Source organism: Salmo salar, chromosome ssa03, assembly GCF_905237065.1.
Source record: "Salmo salar chromosome ssa03, Ssal_v3.1, whole genome shotgun sequence".
NCBI classification, from domain to species: Eukaryota; Metazoa; Chordata; class Actinopteri; order Salmoniformes; family Salmonidae; genus Salmo; species Salmo salar.
Window position 1 is genome coordinate 48,893,486 of NC_059444.1, and position 26,846 is coordinate 48,920,331.

Here is a 26,846-nt window from a genome sequence, read left to right on the forward strand (position 1 = left end):
TGTATATTTGTTCCTATCTTCCCTGAAAAGTTCCATATCACGGGGGCTAATCGATGCTAATGGAGAATGCCACAGGATGTTTTTGTGCTGGTCAAGGGCAAACAGGTCTGGAGTGAACCAAGGACTATATCTATTTCTAGTTCTACATTTTTTGAGTGGGCCATGCTTATTTAAGATGGTGAGGAAGGCACTTTTAAAGAATAGCCAGGCATTATCTACTGACGGGATGAGGTCAATGTCATTCCAGGATACCTCGGCCAGGTCGATTAGAAAGGCCTGCTCGCAGAAGTGTTTTAGGGAGCGTTTGACAGTGATGAGGGGTGGTCGTTTGGTCGCAGACCCATTACGGATGCAGGCAATGAGGCAGTGATCGCTGAGATCTTGATTGAAAACAGCAGAGATGTATTTGGAGGGCGAGTTAGTTAGGATGACATCTGTAAGGGTCCCCATGTTTACGGACTTGGGGTTGTACCTGGTAAATTCATTGATAATTTGTGTGAGATTGAGGGCATCAAGTGTTAAGCATGTCCCAGTTTAGGTCACCTCGTAGCACAAGCTCAGATGATAGTTGGGGGGCAATCAATTCACATATGGTATCGAGGGCACAGCTGGGGGCAGAGCGAGGTCTATAGCAAGCGGCAACAGTGAATGACTTGTTTCTGGAAAGGTGAATTTTTAGAAGTAGAAGCTCGAATTGTTTGGGTACAGACTTGGATAGTAATACAGAACTCTGCAGGCTATCTTTGCAGTAGATTGCAACACCGCCACCTTTGGCAGTTCTATCTTGGCGGAAAATGTTATAGTTAGCGATGGAGATTTCACGGTTTTTGGTGGTTTTCTTAAGCAAGGATTCACACATGGCTAAGACATCCGGGTTGGCAGAGTGTGCTAAAGCAGTGAGTAAAACAAACTTGGGGAGTAGGCTTCTAATGTTAACATGCATGAAACCAAGGCTTTTACGGTTACAGAAGTCAACAAATTAGAGCACCAGGGGAGTGGGAGTGGAGCTAGGCACTGCAGGACCTGGATTAACTTCCACATCACCAGAGGAACAGAGGAGAAGTAGGATAAGGGTACGGCTAAAGGCTATACGAACTGGCCATCTTGCACGTTCGGGACAGAGAGTAAAAGGAGCAGGTTTCTGGGCACGATAGCATAGATTCAAGGCATAGTGTACAGACAAAGGTAAGGTAGGATGTGAGTACATTGGAGGTAAACCTAGGCATTGAGTAATGATTAGAGAGATATAGTCTCTAGAGACGTTTAAACCAGGTGATGTCATCGCATATGTAGGAGGTGGAACAACATGGTTGGTTAAGGCATATTGAGCAGGGCTAGAGGCTCTACAGTGAAATAAGACAGTAATCACTAACCAGGACAGTAATGGACGAGGCATATTGATATTAGAGAGAGGCATGCGTAGCCAAGTGAACAGATGGCCGATCAGGTTCAAGTCCAGGCTCTGGCTGGGCCACTCAAGGACATTGAGACTTGTCACAAAGACACCCCTGCGTTGTCTTGGCTGTATGCTTAGGTTTGTTGTCGTGTTGGAAGGTGAACCTTCGCCCCTAGTCTGAGGTCCTAAGCGCTCTAGAGCAGGTTTTTAATCAAGGATCTCTCTGTACTTTGCTCTGTTCATCTTTGCCTCGAAGAAATAGTCTGGACAAAAATCTGGTTGCTAATTCTTTTTTGATGCTAAGCAATCAAAGAATGCTTGCAATGAAGGCTGGCTAACATTCTTGTCACTTGCTAGCTAACAAGCTGTCGACAGCAAACAAAGATGTAAAACTCTCCAGCTGAAATGACAGCAAACTATCTGCATCTGTTTGTTTTAGCCGTTTTCTATTGACATCTCTTTGGATATAGACAGTGCATTTGGAATGTATTCAGCCACCTTGACTTTCTCCACATTTTGTTACGTTACAGCCTTATTGTAAAATGAATTAAATATATATGTTTTTTTTCCTCATTAATCTACACATAATACCCCACAATGACAAAGCGAACAGTTTATTTCATTTTGGCAAATGTATTAAAAATAAAAGGTGTGCCTTACTTACATAAGTATTCAGAACCTTTGCTATGAGACTTGAGATTGAGCTCAGGTGCATCCTGTTTCCATTGATCATCCTTGAGATGTTTCTACAATTTGATTGGAGTCCACCTGTGGTAAATTCAAATGATTGGACATGATTTGGAAAGGCACACACCTGTCTATATAAGGTCCCACAGTTGACTGTGCATGTCAGAGCAAAAACCAAGCCATGAGGTCGAAGGAATTGTCCGTAGAGCTCCAAGACACAATTGTCTCGAGGCACAAATCTGGGGAAGGGTACCAAAACATTCTGCAGAATTGAAGGTCCACAAGAACACAGTGGCCTCCATCATTCTTAAATGGAAGAAGTTTGGAACCACCAAGACTCTTCCTAGAGCTGGCTGCCCAGCCAAACTAAGCAATCGAGGGAGAAGGGCTTTGGTCAGGGTGGTGACTGACAGAGCTCCAGAGTTCCTCTGTGGAGATGAGAGAACCTTCCAGAAAGACAACCAATCTCTGCAGCCCTTTATGGAAGAGTGGCCACATGGAAGCCACTCCTCAGTAAAAGGCACATGACAGCCCGCTTGGAGTTTGCCAAAAGGCACCTAAAGAAGGGAAAGGGGGATACCTAGTCTGTTGTCCAACTGAAAGTATTGAACTGAAATGTGTCTTCCGCATTTAACTGAACCCCTCAATCAGAGGAGCGGGGGCTGCCTTAATCGACATCCACGTCTTCAGCGCCAGGGGAACAGTGGGTTAACTGCCTTGCTCAGGGGCAGAACGACAGATTTTTACCTTGTCAGCTCGGGGATTCGATCCAGCAACCTTCCGTTTACTGGCTCAACGCTCTAATCACTAGGCTACCTGCCAGACCATGAGAAACAAGATTCTCTGCTCTGATGAATTCAAGATTTAACTTTTTGGCCTGAATACCATGTGTCACATCTGGAGGAAACCTGGCACCATCCCTACGGTGAAGCATGGTGGTGGCAGTATCATGCCTGCGGGGATGTTTTTCAGTGGCAGGGACTGGGACACTAGGCAGGATCGAGGCAAAGATGAACAGAGCAAAGTAGAAAGAGATTCTTGATGAAAACCTGCTCCAGAGTGCTCAGGACCTCAGACTGGGGCGAAGGTTCTCCTTCCAACAGGACAACGCAGGAGAGGCTTCAGGACAAGTCTCTGAATGTCCTTGAGTGGCTCAGCCAGAGCCCGGACTTGAACCTGACAGAACAACTCTGGAGATACCTGAAAATAGCTGAGAAGCGACACTCCCCATCCAACCTGACAGAGCTTGAGAGGATCTGCAGAGAATAGGAGAAACTCCCTAAATACAGGCGTGTCAAGCTGATAGCGTCATACCTCCCCCCGCCCCCTCCTCCCTCTCTGCGGATGACTTTGTCAACCATTTTGAAAAGAAGGTCGACGACATCCGATCCTTGTTTGTTAAGTCAAATGACACCGCTGGTCCTGCTCACATTGCCCTACCCTATGCTTTGACCTCTTTCTCCCCTCTCTCTCCAGATGAAATCTAGCGACTTGTGACGGCCGGCCACCCAACAACCTGCCCGCTTGACCCTATCCCCTCCTCTCTTCTCCAGACCATTTCCGGAGACCATCTCCCTTACCTCACCTCGCTCATCAACTCATCCTTGACCGCTGGCTACGTCCCTTCCGTCTTCAAGAGAGCGAGAGTTGCACCCCTTCTCAAAAAACCTACACTCGATCCCTCCGATGTCAACAACTACAGACCAGTATCCCTTCTTTCTTTTCTCTCCAAAACTCTTGAGCGTGCCGTCCTTGGCCAGCTCTCTTGCTATCTCTCTCAGAATGACCTTCTTGATCAAAATCAGTCAGGTTTCAAGACTGGTCATTCAACTGAGACTGCTCTTCTCTGTGTCACGGAGGCTCTCCGCACTGCTAAAGCTAACTCTCTCTCCTCTGCTCTCATCCTTCTAGACCTATCTGCTGCCTTTGATACTGTGAACCATCAGATCCTGCTCTCCACCCTCTCCGAGTTGGGCATCTCCGGTGCGGCTCACTCTTGGATTGCGTCCTACCTGACAGGTCGCTCCTACCAGGTGGCGTGGCGAGAATCCGTCTCCGCACCACGTGCTCTCACCACTGGTGTCCCCCAGGGCTCAGTTCTAGGCCCTCTCCTATTCTCGCTATACACCAAGTCACTTGACTCTGTCATATCCTCACATGGTCTCTCCTATCATTGCTATGCAGACGACACACAATTAATCTTCTCCTTTCCCCCTTCTGATAACCAGGTGGCGAATCGCATCTCTGTATGTCTGGCAGATATATCAGTGTGGATGACGGATCCCCACCTCAAGCTGAACCTCGGCAAGATGGAGCTGCTCTTCTTCCCGGGGAAGGACTGTCCGTTCCATGATCTCGCCATCACGGTTGACAACTCCATTGTGTTCTCCTCCCAGAGTGCTAAGAGCCTTGGCGTGAACCTGGACAACACCCTGTCGTTCTCCGCTAACATCAAGGTGGTGACCCGATCCTGTAGGTTCATGCTCTACAACATTCGCAGAGTACGACCCTGCCTTACACAGGAAGCGGCGCAGGTCCTAATCCAGGCACTTGTCATCTCCCGTCTGGATTACTGCAACTCGCTGTTGGCGGGGCTCCCTGCCTGTGCCATTAAACCCCTACAACTCATCCAGAACGCCGCAGCCCGTCTGGTGTTCAACCTTCCCAAGTTCTCTCACGTCACCCCGCTCCTCCGCACACTCCACTGGCTTCCAGTTGAAGCTCGCATCTGCTACAAGACCATCGTTCTTGCCTACGGAGCTGTGAGGGGAACGGCACCTCTGTACCTTCAGGCTCTGATCAGTCCCTACACCCAAAGAAGGGCACTGCGTTCATCCACCTCTGGCCTGCTCGCCTCCCTACCTCTGCGGAAGCACAGTTCCCGCTCAGCCCAGTCAAAACTGTTCGCTGCTCTGGCACCCCAATGGTGGAACAAGCTCCCTCACGACGCCAGGACAGCGGAGTCAATCACCACCTTCCGGAGACACCTGAAACCCAACCTCTTTAAGGAATACCTGGGATAGGATTAAATAATCCTTCTAACCCTCCCCCCCCCAAAAAGATATAGATGTACTATTGTAAAGTGGTTGTTCCACTGGATATCATAAGGTGAATGCACCAATTTGTAAGTCGCTCTGGATAAGAGCGTCTGCTAAATGACGTAAATGTAAGACTCGAGGTTGTAATCACTGTCAAAGGTGCTTCAACAAAGTACTTTGTAAAGGGTGTGAAATGTAATTATGATATTTCCGTTTTAATAAACTTTCAAAAATATCAACCTGTTTTTGCTTTGTCATTATGGGGTACTGTGTGTAGATTGATGGGGGAAAAAAACAATTTAATCAATTTTAGAATAAGGCTGTTAGGTAACAAAATGTGGAAAAAGTCAAGGGGTCTGAATACTTTCTGAATGCACTGTGTATTTTTTGTCACACAACTATTTTTTAAGTGAGATTTCCAATGCACTTTTTGTCTCAATATGGTTATGTATGTGCCATTTACAAGAGTAAAGGTATCAATGAGTAGAACTCCTCTAAAGTAAATAGTACCGCTCCTTTTTCACAAGTGCATTAACACCAAATTGAACACAATTGGAGACTGTACAGGTAATAGTAAGGACTGTTTAGCAGGCAGAAAATGGTGCCCAATATTCATTCAATATAAGGGTTTATGAATGCATACCTGGTCCAGCTCTCTCTGTGTCTCCTCCTCCATCCGGCGGATGTCATCCATGGTTAGGTTCACCCAACGGTCTAGCCAGCAGAAGAGCTGCCGATGAAAATTAGTGAAGAGGCGCTTCTCTTGCTGCTCCAGGAGGGGGAGGGATGGAGGGCAGAAGAGGGGATATGAGAGGTTGGTGAGAGAGAGGTATATATTCTTATGGAACTCTTTTTCTAATTGCCATTGCAGTGATCTTAAAGTGACTAGGTACAAACCAGCCTAATGATGACCTTTTACCCTATTGTCTTCACCTGTCAAGTTCTTTCCAATCAGTGCAGATGAAAGGGAGGAGACAATGAGAGGATGTGATTTTAAGCAATCGAGAGAGCTTAGAGCAGGGGTTCTCAACCTTTCTTACACAAGCAAGGCCCCACATTAGAATTTTCTTATTGACCAATCCTAAATCTAGTAGGGCATGTCAATCTGCTTTACATATATATAAAAAAAGATAATTGGAATGTACTACCACAAAGAGATCATGCAGGACAATTGATTTTTTGGTTGGGATCTTTGAGGGCTCTCTCTCTGGTAGGGATATGCATTTTACAGTAGATCAGAACCAGTTCAAGTGAAACGGTACCTAAAACAAATATAAAAACAGATTTAAATATATGTTGTTCTTGAAGAAAAAACTGAATTATTCAAGTAAAACTCTCACTGCCTGACTAAGTGGATGGTTATATAGACTGGAGCAGTTACTCTGAAAATCCTAACATGTCTTTCTATTGTGAATACGTGTTTGTCATACATTTTTGACAATTCATACAAATTGCTTTTAAACCCAAACCCAGCCAGAAGTTGGCTCTTAATCCAATTCTGAGACATTCACCTGCATTTATCTTGCTCCATGTTATACCAGCACTGATGTATGTGCCATTTGGAATGTTGAGTGAAATACTGTTTTATCACATACATTGTCAATTTGAACAATTTAACACATTAACACATTTGGAAAATGTTTGTATTGTACAGCAGTATACAATAAAACCCTCCTCCCCCTGTTGAGAACCAAACAACTACTGAAGAGTAGAGCAGAGGTGTAAATGTGGATACCTTTCCTTAACCATGTGACTTTTTTTGTGGTATTTAGGCAGTGACATGGTCAAATAAAATCACAGAAAGGAGTTTTGGGTTACTGCTATCATGTAGACTCACCTCACACAGATAGATGGTTTGAGTTAATATACACTCTAAACTACAATACAGGATCATCAGAATTAAACAATAAATACATGCGTATACACATACAGTGGGGGAAAAAAGTATTTGATCCCCTGCTGATTTTGTACGTTTGCCTACTTACAAAGAAATGATCAGTCTATAATTTTAATGGTAGGTTTATTTTAACAGTGAGAGACAGAATAACAACAACAAAAAATCCAGAAAAAAGCATGTCAAAAATGTTATAAAATGATTTGCATTTTAATGAGGGAAATAAGTATTTGACCCCTCTGCAAAACATGACTTAGTACTTGGTGGCAAAACCCTTGTTGGCAATCACAGAGGTCAGACGTTTCTTATAGTTGGCCACCAGGTTTGCACACATCTCAGGAGGGATTTTGTCCCACTCCTCTTTGCAGATCTTCTCCAAGTCATTAAGGTTTCGAGGCTGACGTTTGGCAATTCGAACCTTCAGCTCACTCCACAGATTTATGGGATTAAGGTCTGGAGACTGGCTAGGCCACTCCAGGACCTTAATGTGCTTCTTCTTGAGCCACTCCTTTGTTGCCTTGGCCGTGTGTTTTGGGTCATTGTCATGCTGGAATACCCATCCATGACCCATTTTCAATGCCCTGGCTGAGGGAAGGAGGTTCTCACCCAAGATTTGACAGTACATGGCCCCGTCAAATGACGCGGTGAAGTTTTCCTCTCCCCTTAGCAGAAAAACACCCCCAAAGCATAATGTTTCCACCTCCATGTTGGACGGTGGAGATGGTGTTCTTGGGGTCATAGGCAGCACTCCTCCTCCAAACACGGCGAGTTGAATTGATGCCAAAGAGCTCCATTTTGGTCTCATCTGACCACAACACTATCACCAGTTGTCCTCTGAATCATTCAGATGTTCATTGGCAAACTTCAGACGGGCATGTATATGTATTCTTGAGCAGGGGGACCTTGCGGGCGCTGCAGGATTTCAGTCCTTCACGGCGTAGTGTGTTACCAATTGTTTTCTTGGTGACTATGGTCCCAGCTGCCTTGAGATCATTGACAAGATCCTCCCGTGTAGTTCTGGGCTGATTCCTCACCGTTCTCATGATCATTGCAACCCCACGAGGTGAGATCTTGCATGGAGCCCCAGGCCGAGGGATATTGACAGATCTTTTGTGTTTCTTCCATTTGCAAATAATCGCACCAAATGTTGTCACCTTCTCGCCAAGCAGCTTGGTGAGAAGGTGACAACATTTGGTGCGATTATTCTGCTATAGCCAATAGAAACGCATTGAATAACACATTTGTACATGACAAAACATACCAATCAAAAATAAATCAGATGGAATCAGGGGGAACATTTTCGTTTTTTAGACCCATGTTTGGTCACATTATTTGTTACACTTTTTACCCCACATTGTGCCTTTTTACAGCCTGGTACTGGGTTACCTTTATACGACTCCCTTGAAGCTTGTGTGCATCGCAGAGCAACACAACCGACACCTTCGTGTTCATGAGTCTCCCCTTACGCTATTGGTGACAGTCGGTTTTGTGAGAAGACCTCTTCAAAATGATGACGTCTGCGACAGAATTCAGAGGACTGCCGTAAAGCTCTTGGTTATAGATGTGGCCATAAGCCAAAATCCATTGGCGGATGGTGTTGGTACTATTTGAGTATTTAAAACCTTAGTTATCTGAATTATTCGTTTTAACTTAGATTGGCTTACCCCTGCCTCAGACCATTTTAAGAATATTTGTCTTGACTTTAACCTGACTCAACTGATTGCAAAACCCGCACGGATGAATGTAAAGAAATCCAGCAAACGCCTCACTGATTGGGGGCTATCTGTCAGAATTAGGTCAAAAGTACTTTTCCAGCGGTGTCTTTGCTAATTATCCCAGTGATCACTGTCCTATAAAAACAGGTCCGGTCCTTCGTTAAATTGCAGAAAACAAATTATTCAGTCAACACTCATTCCGGTTATTGGCTATGGCAATATCATCTATATACAAATGCAGCTGCCACTGTATTGAAGCCATTGGATGCAGTTGATCATAGCGCATTGCGCTTTATTACAGGCGATAAGTTCAGTACACATCATTGGATTTTGTATCAGAAAGTAGTCTGGCTCCCTTTCAAGTCTTGTAGATCGATGTTTTGCATTATTTTTGTTTATAAAGCCCTCAGGCATAAACTTCCGCTATACCTTACCTCATTCTAAACCTTCAGACGTACAAGTTACCAGACCCGGATTCAGGGATGTCTAACCCTGGAAATCTTTTCAATCTCCATTGAGTAAGGTAAATCTGCTTTTCATTTTTTTGTGCCTCATGTGGAATGATCTCCAAAACTCCCTAAAGTTGGTGCCTCTATGTCAATTCAGGCAGATGTTACAGGACCTGTTTACTCAAGGATGTGTTTGATTCATATGATTGTGTTTTACTTTTCATGTTTGCGTTTCATGTATTGTGTCATTTTATGTGTATAGTGTTGGAATGGGCTAAATTTGAACATTGAGATATTAAATGAATGATAGGAAGTGAAAGAGACTTGGTTTTATGTCAGAAGTTAATGGTTCTCTGAAGAAAGACAGATGGCTTCGGAATGTGTTGGGTGGACGAGAGGAGAGCAATGTGTGAAACAGGGGAGACATCTGGACATCTGTGAATTAGATGAAGGAGGGGTTGAGGTCAGGAGGGGAGGACAGATTCTCTTAAGGGAGTAATAAAGGTGTGGTATCCTGTTACCCTCTTTACTCTCTTCCTGTAGAACCATAAAATGTAAGGATTGGAGAGAAGGAGGAGAGTTTTAAGTGGAGGTATATAACTGTGATGGTGAGAATTGTTTTGCTGTCTGAATACAGCTGTACAGAACCTTTGGGGAGAATTAAACTTGGTTAAAGCTTATCTAGTGTCCATGAGTTATTTACTCAAAAAATAAGAACCTAACAATAGTGTAATTGTTGTTTATCGATGTGTTCTTGCAGGGCTCATCTGCAAAAGAGACTGTGGTCCCAGCATGACTCCCTGGCTAAATAAAGGTTAAATATATACCACCAGTGACCAACATTTTCAGTCGCAATTTGCTTTCATCTCATGTAATGATTTTCATGATATTGATCATTCTAAGCTAACTTTAATACGCAAAAGTTGCAATGTAAAAGCTAAGGTTCAGATAGTAGCTAACATTAGCATTCAGCTAACTAGTAGTTAATAATATATGCTGTTAGAAGGATGCAGAAATGATTTTGTTTAGCTTGCTACCTAGCAATGTGTAATACAAATAACACTGATAACTTTACTGTATTAGGCTAATCCTACTGATGAAGCTTATGTTGTTAGCTAGCTAGCAGTAGCTGATGCGTGATATTGTTTTGTAATTGAGTTTACGGATGAGAAAATAAACCCTTTAATTGTCTGCACATGAGTTTCAGGTTCCTTGGTTTTCCCCATCACCAACAAACTATCATGGTCCAAACACACCAAGACAGTTGTGAAGAGGGCACGACAACACCTTTACCCCCTTAGGAAACTGAAAAGATTTGGCATGGGTCCCCAGATCCTCAAAAAGTTATACAGCTGCACCATCGAGAGCATCCTGACCGGTTGCATCACCGCCTAGTATGGAAACTGCTCGGCAAATGACCTTAAGACGCTACAGAGGGTACTGTGTACGGCCCAGTACATCAATGGGGCCAAGCTTCCTGACATCCAGGACCTATATACTAGGCAGAGGAAGGCCCACCCGGACTATTTACATTGACACACCGCCCTTTGTTTTTACACTGCTGCTACTCGCTGTTTATTATCTATGCATAGTCACTTTACAAACACCGCACATTATATGGCGCCGGAACGGATGGGCTCATAACCAACCGTGCTATTTCGCATTGTTTGTACATAATTTTGCTGCTACCGTATTGTTATTTTACTGCTGCTCTTTAATTATTTTATAAATGATTTTTTGTGGTATTTTTCTTAAAACTGCATTGTTGGTTAAGGGCTTGTAAGTAAGCATTTCACTGTTATATTCGGTGCATGTGACAAATACAATTTGATTGACTCAGCACCAGTGCCCCCATGTATATAGCCTCGTTATTGTTATGTAAATGTGTTGTGTTACTTTTTGATTGATTCGATTTTTTTACCTTAGGTCATTTAATAAATATTTTATTAACTCCATTTCTTGAACTGCATTGTTGGTTAAGGGCTTGTAAGTAAGCATTTCAGGGTAAGGTTATACCTGTTGTATTCGGCGCATGTGACAAATAAAATTTGATTTGCTTGTGAATTGTTGCATTATTGAGGAGTGAAATATGGTTTAGTTGCATTATTAAACAGTGTAAAAATGTTTAACATTAAAAAAGTTGTTGGCAAAAGTGGCGCAGTGGTCTAAGGCACTGCGTAGCGTGTGCCACTAGAGATCCTGGTTCGATTCCAGGCTATGTCACAGCCGACCGGGAGACCCATGTGGCGGCGCACAATTGGCCCAGCATCGTCCAGGTTAGGGGAGGGTTAGGCTTGCAGGGATGTTCTTGTCTCATCGCGCACTAGCTACTCCTGTGGCGGGCCAGGCGCAATGCACGCCGACACAGTCGCCAGGTGTATGGTGTTTCCTCCAACACATTAGTGCGGCTGGCTTCCGAGTTAAGCAGGCATTGTGTCAAGAAGCAGCGTAGCTTGGCTGGGTTGTGTTTCGGAGGACGCAGGGGTCTCGACATTGGCTTCTCCCGAGTCCGTATGGGAGTTGCAGAGATGGGACAAGACTGACTACCAATTGGGGAGAAAAAGGTGTAAAAAAAATTACATGTAAAAAAAATAAATAAATACAAAATAAAAACAAACAAGTTGTGAGCAAAGTTCAATAGTTTGTTAAATGCATGCTTACTGGCTACTGTGATGTTCACTGTAAATTTCAGCTGCGCAGCAAGAATCTTGTGTTGCCAAGCCACATCCAAAGGTAATAAAAGGTTGTAATTTCAATAGAAAAGTTTAAAATCTGGGGATCTGCAAAGAAGACGGTGCAGCAACAAGTCTAGTGAATGTAATGATGCTCTTAGCTCTTCTAAGCTCTTACCTTGTGAATAAAGTTCTCCACTCGTCCCTGCAGCCCCCACCAGCGGAAATGCACCGTTACAAGCTTATAGGCAGTCATATAGGGACAGTTACTGTTGTGGAGCTCCTTCTACACAGTAAAAGAGAGAGTGAATAGACAAACAAGGGGGGGAATGAGAGGCAAAGGATACCCAGAATTAACATGTAAATCACTTTTCTATTCAAAGCTAGATTGGGAAAACAAATACACTCCTTTTACTTTGAAAATGTCACACTGCCTTTATGATACATAAAATCGATGGTAAAATATGGTAAATTAAAACAGAACAAGTGTAATTTGAGACATGCCTTCCATCCTGGTCCCAGGGGTCCTCTTCCAGTTTTCTCAGAATGGAAGATGGCTGGGTCTTCCTCTGGCTTATAGTCCTACATATGAAAACAGAGAAAAAGTATTTCATATGTATACATTTTACAGATAGACTACAGTATGCATAGAATAAGGAATTAGACAAGAACCTTCTTATGGTATAAAAAGTAAAACATTTTGGTCAGGGAGTTAAACAATTATTTAGAAGTATTTATCTGCACTGTATGTTTATTAGCTAGCCAGCCAGTTTTAGAAGAATGATTCCATTCCTATTAATCCTTAAGAGTCTATTGACACACCCATGTTACCTAAGTAACATAAAACAAGTCCCATCAAAATCCTTCAGTTTATGCTAGAGATATTTGTTTTTCGCATGCGCTACGTCTCAATCCATCGCATCAGCCTATGTCGGCCTTCCGCATCTGCGGTGGAAGATGGCCAACCTATAGCGGTGTTTGTCAGACCATGGGTCTTCTGACAAAATCATCTGTAGCTTCCAAACAGTCTACAAACTAAACTACGTCCACTCTATGGAAAGATGAGACCCCTTCAAGCCCCACGGAACTCGTCTGAAGGTAACCCATACAAATAAATGGAAATATGAAGGTAGTTTAAGTGCGAACAAAAATAATGGGGTTAAATGTGTGCAAAAAGATATAAGAAAGCTCAGGAAATATTACATCTCCTAGATATAGGACAGACACTTTAAAACCATATGATTTATTTTTTGACTGTCTTCTTGCCATTTATGAATGTGTTATTCAATGTGCTTCTATGGACTACAGTAGTAAAGGCCAAATTCATAATTTTTGTTATACCTAAAAGGGTCCTAAAAGTCTAGATCAAATAGCTAAATGATCCATGGTATGAATAGGGCTGTTATGGGTCATGACCGCAGTCAAATTCCGCATGACAATTTTCTCATGGCTTCTGGAAGGAAATGCTGTCGGAATGCTCAACAGATGTCGCTCATTCAGCCGACAAACTTTCAACCGGTTCTCCCCATTAAGCAACGAGTCGGAGTCAGAGGCCGAGCCTTCTCTGGACTCTCCTCCACAAGTTACGGGGTCTGAGCCGCCAAGCCTCCCACCATTAGCTCTGACAAATTGAAAACCCTAGTCCTTAGCGACTCCATTACCCGCAGTATCAGACTTAAAAAGAATCCTCCAGCGATCATATACTGTTTACCAGGGGGCAGGGCTACCAACGTAAAGGCTAATCTGAAGATGGTGCTGGCTAATACCCCGACTACACCGAACGCGTTGCAAAATAAATTTAGGAATATGTTATTAAATTATAGCGCGCGCCAACGAGCGTCTGCGTTGCCAAGGGCTAAAATAGAAGTAATTCCTATTTCTGACGCAGATCGTGCTGCAAGTCCTGCCTCTCCCATCTCCTCATTGGTTTATAGAAGCAGACGAACTGTTTTGCCGGTTGTCGTGGTAATACTATGAAAGTGTAGATGCCAATCATCATATAAGTTCAAAGATGAAAAGGCCTGGAAGGAGGAGAGACGACTAGAAACGATTCGGTTGACCGTTTTATGTGTGGATTAATTGTCGGAGTAGAGGACCGTGTGCATTTCAGGTAAAATAACAACTCAATGTTTATATCCCAGGACAAATTAGCTAGCAACAGCAAGCTAGCTAAATTGGACAAATTAGCTAGCAAGTGCAAGCTAACTAGCCATACATGTTTAATGCTTTTCGACCTGTCCCCAAATGAATGTCATTGGTTTAGAGTTTTTTTTGTCGCGATCGTGTTTGTTGTAGGGGGACAAAATAAATGTATGCACGATGGCGCACGCACAGCCCGTTTGGGTTCCGTGTAAGGCTAAAACTGGTGAATGTACCGAGTATAGGGATATTGTTATCCACGTCGGCACCAACGATGTTAGGATGAAACAGTCAGATGTCACCAAGCGCAACATAGCTTCTGCGTGTAAATCAGCTAGAAAGATGTGTTGGCATCGAGTAATTGTCTCTGGCCCCCTCCCAGTTAGGGGGAGTGATGAGCTCTACAGCTGAGTCTCACAACTCAATCGCTGGTTGAAAACTCTTTTCTGCCCCTCCCAAAAGATAGAATTTGTAGATAATTGTCCCTCTTTCTGGGACTCACCCACAAACAAGACCAAGCCTGGCCTGCTGAGGAGTGACGGACTCCATCCTAGCTGGAGGGGTGCTCTCATCTATGAACAGACAGGGCTCTAACTCCTCTAGCTCCACAATGAGATAGCCAGCCTGTCAGCTTAGTGGAGTCTGTCACTAGCAGTCAGTGTAGTCAGCTCAGCTATCCCCATTGAGACCGTGTCTGTTCCTCGATCAAGGTTGGGCAAAACTAAACATGGCGGTGTTCGCTTTAGCAATATCACAGGAATAAAAGACCTCCTCCATTCCTGGCATTATTGAAAGAGATTGTGATATCTCACATCTCAAAACAGGGCCAATAATGTTAGATCCCTCACTTCCAAGGAAGTTATAGTCAATGAACTAATCACTGATCATAATCTTGATGTGATTGGCCTGACTGAAACATGGCTTAAGGCTGATGAATTTACTGTGTTAAATGAGGCCTCTCCTCCTGGTTAAACTAGTGACCATATCCCCCACGCATCCCGCAAAGGCGGAGTTGTTTGCGATAGCAAATTTCAATTTACAAAAAATATTATTTTCATCTTTTGAGCTTCTAGTCATGACATCTATGCAGCCTACTCAATCACTTTTTATAGCTACTGTTTACAGGTGTCCTGGGATGTACACAGCATTCCTCACCGAGTTCCCTGAATTCCTAAATTGGACCTTGTAGTCATGGCAGAAAATATTGACATTTTTGGTGACTTTAATATTCACATGGAAAAGTCCATAGACCCACTCCAAAAGGCTTTTGGAGGCATCATCAACTCAGTGGGTTTTGTCCAACATGTCTCTGGACCTACTTACTGCCACAGTCATACTCTGGACCCAGTTTTGTCCCGTGGAATAAATATTGTGGATCTTAATGTTTTATCTCATAATCCTAGACTATCGGACCACCAATTTATTACGTTGGCAATCGCAACAAATAATCTGCCTAAACCCCAACCAAGGCTCATCAAAAGCCATGCTATAAATTCCCAGACAACCCAAGGATTCCTAGATGCCCTTCCAGACTCCCTCGACCTACCCAGGGACATCGGATAACAAAAATCAGTTAACCACCTGAGGAACTAAATGTAAACTTGCGTAATACCCTAGATGCAGTCGCACCCCTAAAAACATTTGTCATAAGAAACTAGCTCCCTGGTATACAGAAAATTCCCAGGCCTGAAACAAAACTTGCAGAAAATTTTAACAGAAACGGCGCTCTCCCAAACTACCAATTTTCAGACTAGCTTGGAAAGACAGTACCGTGCAATATCGAAGAGCCCTCACTGCGGCTCGATCATCCTATTTTTCCAACTTAATTGAGGAGAATAAGAACAATCGAAAATGTATTTTTAATACTGTCGCAAAGCTAACTAAAAAGCAATCCCCAAGAGAGGATGGCTTTCACTTCAGCAGTGATAAATTCATGAACTTCTTTGACAAAAAGATCATGATCATTAGAATACAAATTACAGACTCCTCTTTAAATCTGTGCATTTCTCCAAAGCTCAGTTTTCCTGAATCTGCACAACACTGCCAGGACCTAGGATCAAGTTAAATAAAAAACTATTCGGTCTCTCTCGAATCTCCCATGCCTCTCAATTTTTTTTGAAAAAGCTGTTGCGCAGCAACTCCGTGCCTCCCTGAAGACAAACAATATATGAAACGCTTCAGTCTGGTTTTAGACCCCATCATAGCACTGAGACTGCACTCGTGAAGGTGGTAAATTACATTTTAATGGTGTCAGACCAAGGCTCTACATCTGTCCTTGTGCTCCTAGACCTTAGTGCAGCTTTTGACACCATCGATCACAACATTCTTTTGAGAGATTGGAAACCCAGATTGGTCTACACGGACAAGTTCTGGCCTGGTTTAGATCTTATCTGTCAGAAAGATATCAGTTTGTCTCTGTGGATGGGTTGTCCTCTGACAAATCAACTGTAAGTTTCGGTGTTCCTTAAGGTTCTGTTTTAGGACTACTACTGTTTCACTATATATATTTTACCTCTTGGTGATGTCAACCGGAAACATAATGTTAACTTTCACTGCTGTGCGGACGATACACAGCTGTACATTTCGATGAAACATGGTGAAGCACCAAAATTGCCCTCCCTGGAAGCCTGTGTTTCAGACATAAGGAAGTGGATGGCGGCAAATGTTTTACTTTTAATCTCGGACAAAACAGAGATGCTAGTTCTAGGTCCTAAGAAACAAGAGATTTTCTGTTGGATCTGACAATCTTGATGGTTGTACTGTCTCAAATAAAACTATGAAGGACCTCGGCGTTACTCTGGACCCTGATCTCTCTTTTGATGAACATATCAAGACTATTTCAAGGACAGCTTTTTCCATCTTCGTAACATTGCAAAAATCTGAAACTTTGTCCAAAAATGATGCAGAAAAGTTAATCCATGCTTTTGTCACTTCTAGATTAGACTACTGCAATGATCTACTTTCCAGCTACCCGGATAAAGCACTAAATAAACTTCAGTTAGTGCTAAACACGACTGCTAGAATTTTGACTAGAACCAAAAGAATTTATCATATTACTCCAGTGCTAGCCTCTCAATACTGGCTTCCTGTAAAGGCTAGGGCTGATTAAGGTTTTACTGCTAACCTACAAAGCATTACATGGACTTGCTCCTACCTATCTCTCCGATTTGGTCCTGCCGTACATACTTACACGTAGGCTACGAACACGAAACGAAGGCCTCATTGTCCCTAGAATTTCTAAGCAAACAGCTGGAGGCAGGGCTTTCTCCTATAGAGCTACATTTTTATGGAATGGTCTGCCTATCCATGTGAGAAACACAGACTCGGTCTCAACCTTTAAGTTCTGTGATCCAGTGTGGCTCAGTTGGTAGAGCATGGTGTTTGCAACGCCAGGGTTGTGGGTTCGATTCCCACGGGGGACCAGTAAGGGGAGAAAAAAAAAGAAAACGTATGAAATGTATGCTTTCACTGCTGTAAGTCGCTCTGGATAAGAGCGTCTGCTAAATGACTAAAATGTAAAATGTAAATCTTTATTGAAGACTCATCTCTTCAGTAGGTCCTATGATTGAGTGCAGTCTGGCCCAGGGGTGTGAAGGTGAACGGAAAGCCTGGCCGGTTCCCCTCTCTCCACCAGGATTCTCTGCCTCTAACCCTATTACAGGGGCTGAGTCACAAGCTTATTGGTGCTCTTCCATCCTGTCCCTATCAAGTGTCCTGTGTGAATTTAAGTATGCTCCCTCTAATATATTCTCTCTCCCCCTCTCTCTCCTCCCGGAGGACCTGAGCCCTGGGACCATGCCTCAGGACTACCTGGCCTGATGAACCCTTGCTGTCCCTAGTCCACCTGGTCATACTGCTGCTCCAGTTTCAACTGTTCTGCCTGTGGCTACCCTGATCTGTTCACCGGACATGCTACCTTGTCCGGACCTGCTGTTTCGACTCTCTCTCTACCGCACCTGCTGTCTCTAAATCTGAAAGCTCGGCTATGAAAAGGCAATTTCCTGAGGTGCTGACCTGCTACACCCTCTACAACAACTGTGATAATAATAATAATAATAATAATAATAATAATACCACCCTGCTGGTCATCTATGAACGTTTGAACATCCTGGCCATGTATTGCTATAATCTCAACCCGGCACAGCCAGAAGAGGACTGGCCACCCCTCAGTCGGGTTCCTCTCCAAGTTTCTTCCTAGATTCCTGCCTTTCTAGGGAGTTTTTTCCTAGCCAAGAGTGTGCAAAGCTGTCATCAAGGCAAAGGGTGGCTACTTTGAAGAATCTCAAATATAAAAAATACTTCGATTTGTTTAACACTTTTTTGGTTACTACATGATTCCATATCTGTTATTTCATAGTTTTGATGTCTTCACTATCATTCTACAATGTAGAAAATATTAAAAATAAAGAAAAACCCTTGAATGAGTAGGTTTTCTTAAACTTTTGACCGGTAGTGTATATTATTCGTAGCTGTCTATTTACCGCCACAAACTGATGCTGGCACTAATACAGCTCGTTGAGTGCGGTCTAAGGCCATAAGCAAACAAGAAAATGCACCTCCTGAAGCAGCGCTCCTAGTGGCCTCGGACTTTAATGCAGGCAAACCTAATTTCTACCAGCATGTCATATATTCAACCAAAGAGAAAAAAAATAACTAACCTCTAACTTTACTCCACACACAGAGATGCATACAAAGCTCTCTCTCACCCTCCATTTGGCAAATCTGACCATAATTCTATCCTACTGATTCCTGTTTACAAGCAAAAACGAAAGCAGGAAAGTAATTTGTTACTTTATTTGATTGTATTACGTTAGTTTATTTAGTAAATATTTTCTGAACTCTATTTCTTGAACTGCATCGTTGGTTAAGGGAATGTAAGTAAGCATTTCAGGGTAAGGTCTGTGACAAATAAAAATGTGATTTAAACGTCCTTGAGTGGCCCAGCCAGAGCCCGGACTTGAACCCGATCTAATATCTCTGTAGAGACCTGCAAATAGTTGTGCAGCAAAGCATCCCATCAAACCTGACAGAGCTTGAGAGGATCTGCAAATACAGGTGTGCCAAGCTTGTAGCGCCATACCTAAGAATTGAGGCTGTAATCGCTGCCAAAGGTGCTTCAACAAAGTACTGAGTAAAGGGTCTGCATACTTATGTAAATGTGTTTTTTTTATTTATTTTTTTAAACATTTTTAGTCATTTAGCAGATGCTCTTATCCAGAGCGACTTACAGTAGAGAATGCATACATTTCATAATTTTTTTCTCCGTACTGGTCCCCCGTGGGTCTTATTTCACTATCGCATCCCACAACTGTCCCAGAATATGTTTAGAATAATTACTTCTCGCACAGAACAGGTAAACTTTTGTACTATGGGAGATAGTAGATTGACATAGGCAGACAATGACATATGTCATTTTACTATCCCTCATAGTGCAAAAGTTGATAGCGTAGTGCTTCTGCTGTTCTTTAGGCTTACTCATCTTGTTGGCTGACGAAAAGTAAATGTTCTTCCAATATCTTCAACATGCACCTCGGAATTGAATAAGGACACGTGCAGTTGCGTCCATGATGTGTCAGTCTTCACTTGTAGTCTGTGAGAAAGACCCAATCACGTGACAGGCATTGGTTACTAAGAATTGAGCTATCTGAAAGAGCCATGTGAGTGAAAGGTGCTTCGGAGCACACAGCCAGGAGAAGGGAACTATAATTATTATATTCAGCCCAAGGGCACAATGGCCACTGGCTGCAAAAGGCATGAATTTTTTTTATAGGGGGCAGTACGGCCACACAAAAAGGATGCCATCGTGAAATTCGAGGCATTATCAAGTGCTTGTCAAATTGTGAATGAGAGACTGAAGTGTGTGCAGCCTGCGCAAATAAAGAGCCATGACTGTGACTTTTTTCAAATCATCATTAGTCACATCATGCAGCTTTATAATGTATTAAAATTCCAAACATATAGCCCAAAGTTTTTAGCACAACTAAAGTTGCATAAATAAGCATTTAGGCAGACCTGTTTCTTTGTTAACTGTACACAATGTGTGCACTCCCTCAAATCCTTTGGAAAAAATATATTTCCATTTTATTCAGCTATGTTCAATTGTATTCTTCATACTATAACATAATGCCACAGAATTCAAAGCAAATCTTATCTTCTAAATGAACTAATGAAGCCCACAGCCATATGGCATAGCCAGATCAGGGCCTAACATAAGGACAACTCAGTATGCTATTCGGTTCTTCTGAAATAGACTACATTTTCTTCATATCATGTTTCTTTAGACCCGTCTAAAATAAATTGATTTATTGTGATGGTGTAGGCTATAGATGCTAAATGTGTTTATGTAAATTAACAGTCAATTACCGTGAGACCGGCAGTTATTGGCTTGACAATCTCCGGCTGACAGAATTTCATGACCGCCACAGCCCTAGGTATGAACAGCTTAAAATAATTCAATTTGTTAGCGTATGGTTTCCTATGCGTTGTTGAGTTCAGCTTTCTACTTCACAGGAGAGCCATTTGAATGTAAACTTTATTTTAATCTAAATGTGTTTTTTTTTTGCCAGAAATGCCTTCTCGAACATATGAACTTTTATGTGTCTGAATAACAAACTTGTATGCCATCTGTAAATACGAACACATTTTTTTTTGGTAAACCATTTCGGGTCCATTCGTAAATTCAGTCTGGCTATGTACTCCGCTTTCAGAGCACTCTCGACTGAGTTTGCCAGAGCACAGAATAACTGATGAATTTACGAACGCTCAACACCCGTTGAATATGGCCGATGTCAGTAAACGTCGGCAAAAATGCGTAATTAAATTGTTGCCAGCAGCACAGTTAAGTGTCACCAACACTCTGGATAACATGAAATAGGCTGACCAGTGGGGTGTTCTCTCATTATGTGTCTGTTAGTAGCTAGCAAGCTAACCAATGTTCGCTTGGGTGCTTGACAGCCGTTGTGAGGTCATCGGCCAGAGCGTCTGGTGTGCGCTCTGAACGCAAAACGCTCAGAATTTACGAACGGACAATCTGACAGCACAGTTGCAGTCACCAACACTCTGGATAACATAACAGCCGAACCAGCTCTGCTAGGCTATTTATGCATAAAATGTCTAGAAAACCAGTATAAACTGTATTTATGATATGACTACTGTCGTGGAAAATTGCAAGATTTTTATAATGCTTGTATTGCATTAGAATGGTTGTTTTATTCGACAGAATAGAGTACTCTGTCAACTATTGTGTGTGTGTTTTACTGAGGATGGGCCTCTATGAGATAGCACTGACAGAGGAGATTTGCGATGTCTTTGGGTAATAAAGCATTCCAGAGAACATGAGCTAATGGTTCTGTTCTATACCGTACCAGGGTGAGACGGTTCCAGTTTGGAGTAGGAGGACCAGACACTAGTCTATACAATGAAAACGGTTGACACAGCAGTTGCTGTCTGCTATGTTTTATAGATAACTTTCATACAAATCTTAACCTTGTGACCATTCTATGTATCTGTTGTTCGTCATGTACGTTGAGAGGGGTGTATCTTGGCTATAAAAGATCTTTGTACTTTTGTGTTGTCACTTTCAATGGTTCATTAGAGATAGTGCATCATTGAAAGTCAAGTGCTTTTGCAAAGCTCTTATTATTAAAGATGTAGTTTAAGTATAACTCTGACTGGTGTGTGAAGTTTGTCTCTCTCCTCATTTGGTAATGCAGAAATTAGCCACCACACTATGTTAGGTTGACTAAGTCTATTACACAATTTCTGATCACATGCCTTACTTTTATTTGCATCACCTATGCATCTACTGCCATTCATTCCAATAAGACTGGTTTGGATTTCTCCCTGACCACAATGGCTGCCATTTTCAACTCATTTCCAGGGGCATTTTGTTGCCCTCGTCATTGAAAATGTTTCATGAATTTTATAGGGCATTTTTGCCCTGAGCCCTGGTCAAATTCCTGACCTGGATCAGCGGATATAGTCAGGTTCAAAAGCATTGGCACCCTTGATAAAGATGAGCAAGACTATAAAATAAATACTGAACTATATTGTATGCCCAAAGAAAAGATTAAATAATATAATTTTATACCAATACAATTGCTCTGATAAATATATTACTTGTTAGACTGTTTTTTTCCTCAAAAAGGGGTAAAAATTATTTGCACCTGCCTCGAGTGGCGCAGCGGTCTAAGGCACTGCATTGCAGTTACTACAGACCCGGGTTCATTCCCGGGCTGTGCCACAACCGGCCGTGGTCGGGAGTCCTATAGCACAATTAGCCCAGCGTCGTACGGGTTAGGTGACGTGTCGGCCGGTGGGGATTTACTTGGTTCATCGCTTCAGCGTCTCCTTGTGGTGGGCTGGGTGCTTGCAGGCTGACCCCGGTCGCCAGATAAACTGTGTTTCCTCCGACACATTGGTGCAGCTGGCTTCCAGGTTAAGCTGGCTAATGTTAAGGAGAGCGGTTAGGCGGGTCATGTTTTGGAGGACGCATGACCCGTCGCCTCTCCCATGCCCATTGGGGACTTGCAGCGATGAGACAAGATCGAAAATTGGGGAGAAGGGGGTAAAGAAACAAAAAGAAAATTTAAAACATTTAAACATTAGCAATATCTCACCTTTCGATGACAATGAGCATTTTATTAAAATGTTTGAGATTAGAGAACACTTTGGAAGGAATCCAAGATCATTCATCCATACAGAATCTTTTCAGTTACTTGATATCCTTTGTCTGTGCTTACGGACTGCCCTCCTCAATTCAAGGTAAAGGTTTTCAATGGTGTTCAAGTCCAGAGACTGAGATAGCCATTGCAAAATAATTGATTTTCTTATGCTCAATAAACCATTTGTGGATTTTGATGCGTGCTTGGGGTTATCGTCTTGCTGGAAGATCCATTTGAGGCCAAGTTTTTGCCTCCTGGAAGAGGCAACCAGGTTTTTGGTTAAAATGTCCAGAGGGCTATTCCACATATGTAGCTAGATGTATCCAGGCTAGCTTCAGTTAGCTCCACATTCCAGCTCAGGCTTCATCCATACGACGATGGTGGATAAGAATAATGGCGCCGGAGGAGATGGCTGCCGTTTTACAACCCCCTAACCAATTGTGCTATTGTGGTGTTTTTTCGCATTATTTGTAACTTATTTAACCTCTATGGGCTAGGTGGGACGCTTGCGTCCCACCTACGTAACAGCCACTGCCAGCCTGTGGCGCGATTTTCAAAACCTTAAAAATCCTATTACTTCAATTTCTCAAACATATGACTATTTTACAGCCATTTAAAGACAAGACTCTCGTTAATCTAACCACACTGTCCGATTTCAAAAAGGCTTTACAACGAAAGCAAAACATTAGATTATGTCAGCAGAGTACCAAGCCAGAAATAATCAGACACCCATTTTTCAAGCCAGCATATAATGTCACCAAAACCCAGAAGACAGCTAAATGCAGCACTCACCTTTGATGATCTTCATCAGATGACAACCCTAGGACATTATGTTATACAATACATGCATGTATTGCAAAATGTGCTTTCACCAAAAAGCTATTTTAAAATCGGACATATCGAGTGCATAGAGGAGGTCTGTATCTATAATTCTTAAAATAATTGTTATGCTTTTTGTGAACGTTTATCGTGAGTAATTTAGTAAAATGTTAGCGAATTCCCCGGAAGTTTGCGGGGGGTATGCTAGTTCTGAACGTCACATGCTAATGTAAAAAGCTGGTTTTTGATATAAATATGAACTTGATTGAACAAAACATGCATGTATTGTATAACATAATGTCCTAGGGTTGTCATCTGATGAAGATCAAAGGTTAGTGCTGCATTTAGCTGTGGTTTGGGTTTATGTAACATTATATGCTAGCTTGAAAAATGGGTGTCTGATTATTTCTGGCTGGGTACTCTGCTGACAAAATCTAATGTTTTGCTTTCGTTGTAAAGCCTTTTTGAAATCGGACAGTGTGGTTAGATTAACGAGAGTCTTGTCTTTAAAATGGTGTAAAATAGTCATATGTTTGAAAAATTGAAGTTTTTGCATTTGAGGTTTTTGAATAACGCGCCACGGGATTACACTGGCTGTTACGTAGGTGGGACGATTTGGTGCCACCTACCCTAGAGAGGTTAACTTCCTGACCGATGTCTTGAGATGTTGCTTCAATATATCCACATAAATGTCGTTCCTCATGATGCCATCTATTTTGTGAAGTGCACCAGTCCCTCCTGCAGCAAAGCACACCCAGAACATGATGCTGCCACCCCCCTGCTTCACGGTTGGGATGGTGTTTTTCGGGGTGCACGCCTCCCCCTTATCCGCCAAACATAACGATGGTCATTATGGCCAAACAGTTCTATTTTTGTTTCATCAGACCAGATGACATTTCTCCCAAAAGTATGATGTTTGTCCCCATGTGCATTTGCAAACCGTAGTCTGGCTTTTTTTAATGGCGGTTTTGGAGCGGTGGCTTCTTCCTTGCTGAGCGGCCTTCCAGGTTATGTCGATATAGGATTCATTTTACTGTGGAGATAGATACTTTTGTACCCGTTTCTTCCAGCATCTTCACAAGGTCCTTTGCTGTTGTTCTGGGATTGATTTGCACTTTTTGCAGCAAATACGTTCATCTCTAGGAGACAGACGTGTCTCCTTCCTGAGCGGTATGACGGCTGCATGGTCCCATGGTGTTTATACTTGCGTACTATTGTTTGTACAGAGGAACGTGGTACCTTCATGCGTTTGGAAATTGCTTCCAAGGATGAACCAGACTTGTGGAGGTCAACATTCTTTTTTTTCTGAGGTCTTGGCTGATTTCTTTTGATTTTCCCATGATGTTAAGCAAATAGGCACTGAGTTTGAAGGTAGGCCTTGAATTACATCCACAGGTACACCTCCAATTGACTCAGATGATGTCAATTAGCCTATCAGAAGCTTCTAAAGCCATGACATAATTATCTGGAATTTTCCAAGCTGTTTAAAGGCACAGTCAACTTAGTGTATATGTAAACTTCTGACCCACTGGAATTGTGATACAATGAATTATAAGTGAAATAATCTGTCTGTAAACAATTGTTGGAAAAATAACTTGTGTCATGCTCAAAGTAGATGTCCTAACCGACTTGACAAAACTATAGTTTGTTAACAAGAAATTTGTGGAGTGGTTGCAAAATTTGTTTTAATGACCCCAACCTAAGTGTATGTAAACTTCCGACTTCAACTGTATAAACCCAGTACAAAAAATGTGTACGTGTGTGTATATGCTTTTGTGTGTGTGTGTGTGTATTAGAGGTCGACCGATTAATCGGAATGGCCGATTAATTAGGGCCGATTTCAAGTTTTCATAACAATCGGAAATAGGTATTTTTGGACGCCGATTTGGCCGATTAATTTTTTTAGACCTTTATTTAACTAGGCAAGTCAGTTAAGAACACATTCTCATTTTCAATGACGGCCTAGGAACGGTGGGTTAACTGCCTTGTTCAGGGGCAGAACGACAGATTTTTACCTTGTCAGCTCAGGGATTCAATCTTGCAACCTTACGGTTAACTAGTCCAACGCTCTAACCACCTGCTTTACATTGCACTCCACGAGGTTACGCGAATGCAGTAAGAAGCTAAGGTAAGTTGCTAGCTAGCATTAAACATCTTATAAAAAACAATCAATCAATCATAATCACTAGCTAACTACACATGGTTGATGATATTACTAGTTTATCTAGCCTGTCCTGCGTTGCATATAATCGCTTCGGTACACGTTGCTCCAACCATAAACATCAATGCCTTTCTTAAAATCAATACACAAGTATATATTTTTAAACCTGCATATTTAGTTAATATTGCCTGCTAACATGAATTTCTTTTAACTAGGGAAAATGTGTCACTTCTCTTGCAAACAGAGTCAGGGTATATGCAGCAGTTTGGGCCACCTGGCTTGTTGCGAACTGTGAAGACTATTTCTTCCTAACAAAGACAGCCTACTTCGCCAAACGGGGATGATTTAACAAAAGCGCATTTGCGAAAAAAGCACAATCGTTGCATAACTGTACCTAACCATAAACATCAATGCCTTAAAATCAATACACGGAAGTATATACTTTTAAACCTGCATATTTAGCTAAATGAAATCCAGGTTAGCAGGCAATATTAACCAGGTGAAATTGTGTCATTTTGCGTTCATTGCACGCAGTCAGGGTATATGCAACACTTTGGGTAATTTGTCAGAATTTTACGTAATTATGACATAACACTGAAGGTTGTGCAATGTAACAGGAATAACGTTTTGTTTTCGAGATGATAGTTTCCGGATTCGACCATATTAATGACCTAAGGCTCGTGTTTCTGTGTGTTATTATGTTATAATTAAGTCTATGATTTGATAGAGCAGTCTGACTGAGCGATGGTAGGCAGCAGCAGGCTCGTAAGCATTCATTCAAAATAGCACTTTTGTGCGTTTTGCCAGTAGCCCTTCACAATGCATTGCGCTGTTTATGACTTCAAGCCTATCAACTCCCAAGATTAGGCTGGTGTAACCCATGTGAAATGGCTAGTTAGTTAGCCGGGTGCGCGCTAATAGCGTTTCAAACGTCACTCGCTCTGAGACTTGGAGTAGTTTTTTCCCTTCCTCTACATGGGTAACGCTGCTTCGAGGGTGGTTCGAGTCCTGGTTCGAGCCCAGGTAGGAGCGAGGAGAGGGACGGAAGCTATACTGTTACACTGGCAATACTAAAGTGCCTACAAGAACATCCAATAGTCAAAGGTATATGAAATACAAATCGTATAGAGAGAAATAGTCCTATAATTCCTATAATAACTACAACCTAAAACATCTTACCTGGGAATATTGAAGACTCATGTTAAAAGGAACC

The 26,846-nt window shown here is 42.4% G+C and overlaps 1 protein-coding gene across 2 annotated transcripts in view; it reads right to left on the bottom strand.

Annotated features, from left to right (window-relative positions):
• pitpnbl (phosphatidylinositol transfer protein, beta, like) overlaps positions 1–26,846 on the bottom strand; it is a 75,573-nt gene that overhangs the window by 18,577 nt on the left and 30,150 nt on the right. The window contains exons 8-11 of one of the 2 annotated variants that reach the window (XR_006769148.1): positions 12,356–12,433; positions 12,030–12,137; positions 6,270–6,383; positions 5,765–5,887 (exon numbers count right to left, since the gene is read on the bottom strand). Coding sequence is in view for 1 of the 2 variants with exons in the window: in XM_014192145.2 (XP_014047620.2) it covers positions 5,765–5,887; positions 12,030–12,137; positions 12,356–12,433 (309 nt within the window). In the remaining variant the exon portion in view is untranslated. Of the gene's footprint in view, positions 1–5,764; positions 5,888–6,269; positions 6,384–12,029; positions 12,138–12,355; positions 12,434–26,846 lie in introns of those variants that run through there. The other variant, XM_014192145.2, reaches the window with a different exon arrangement.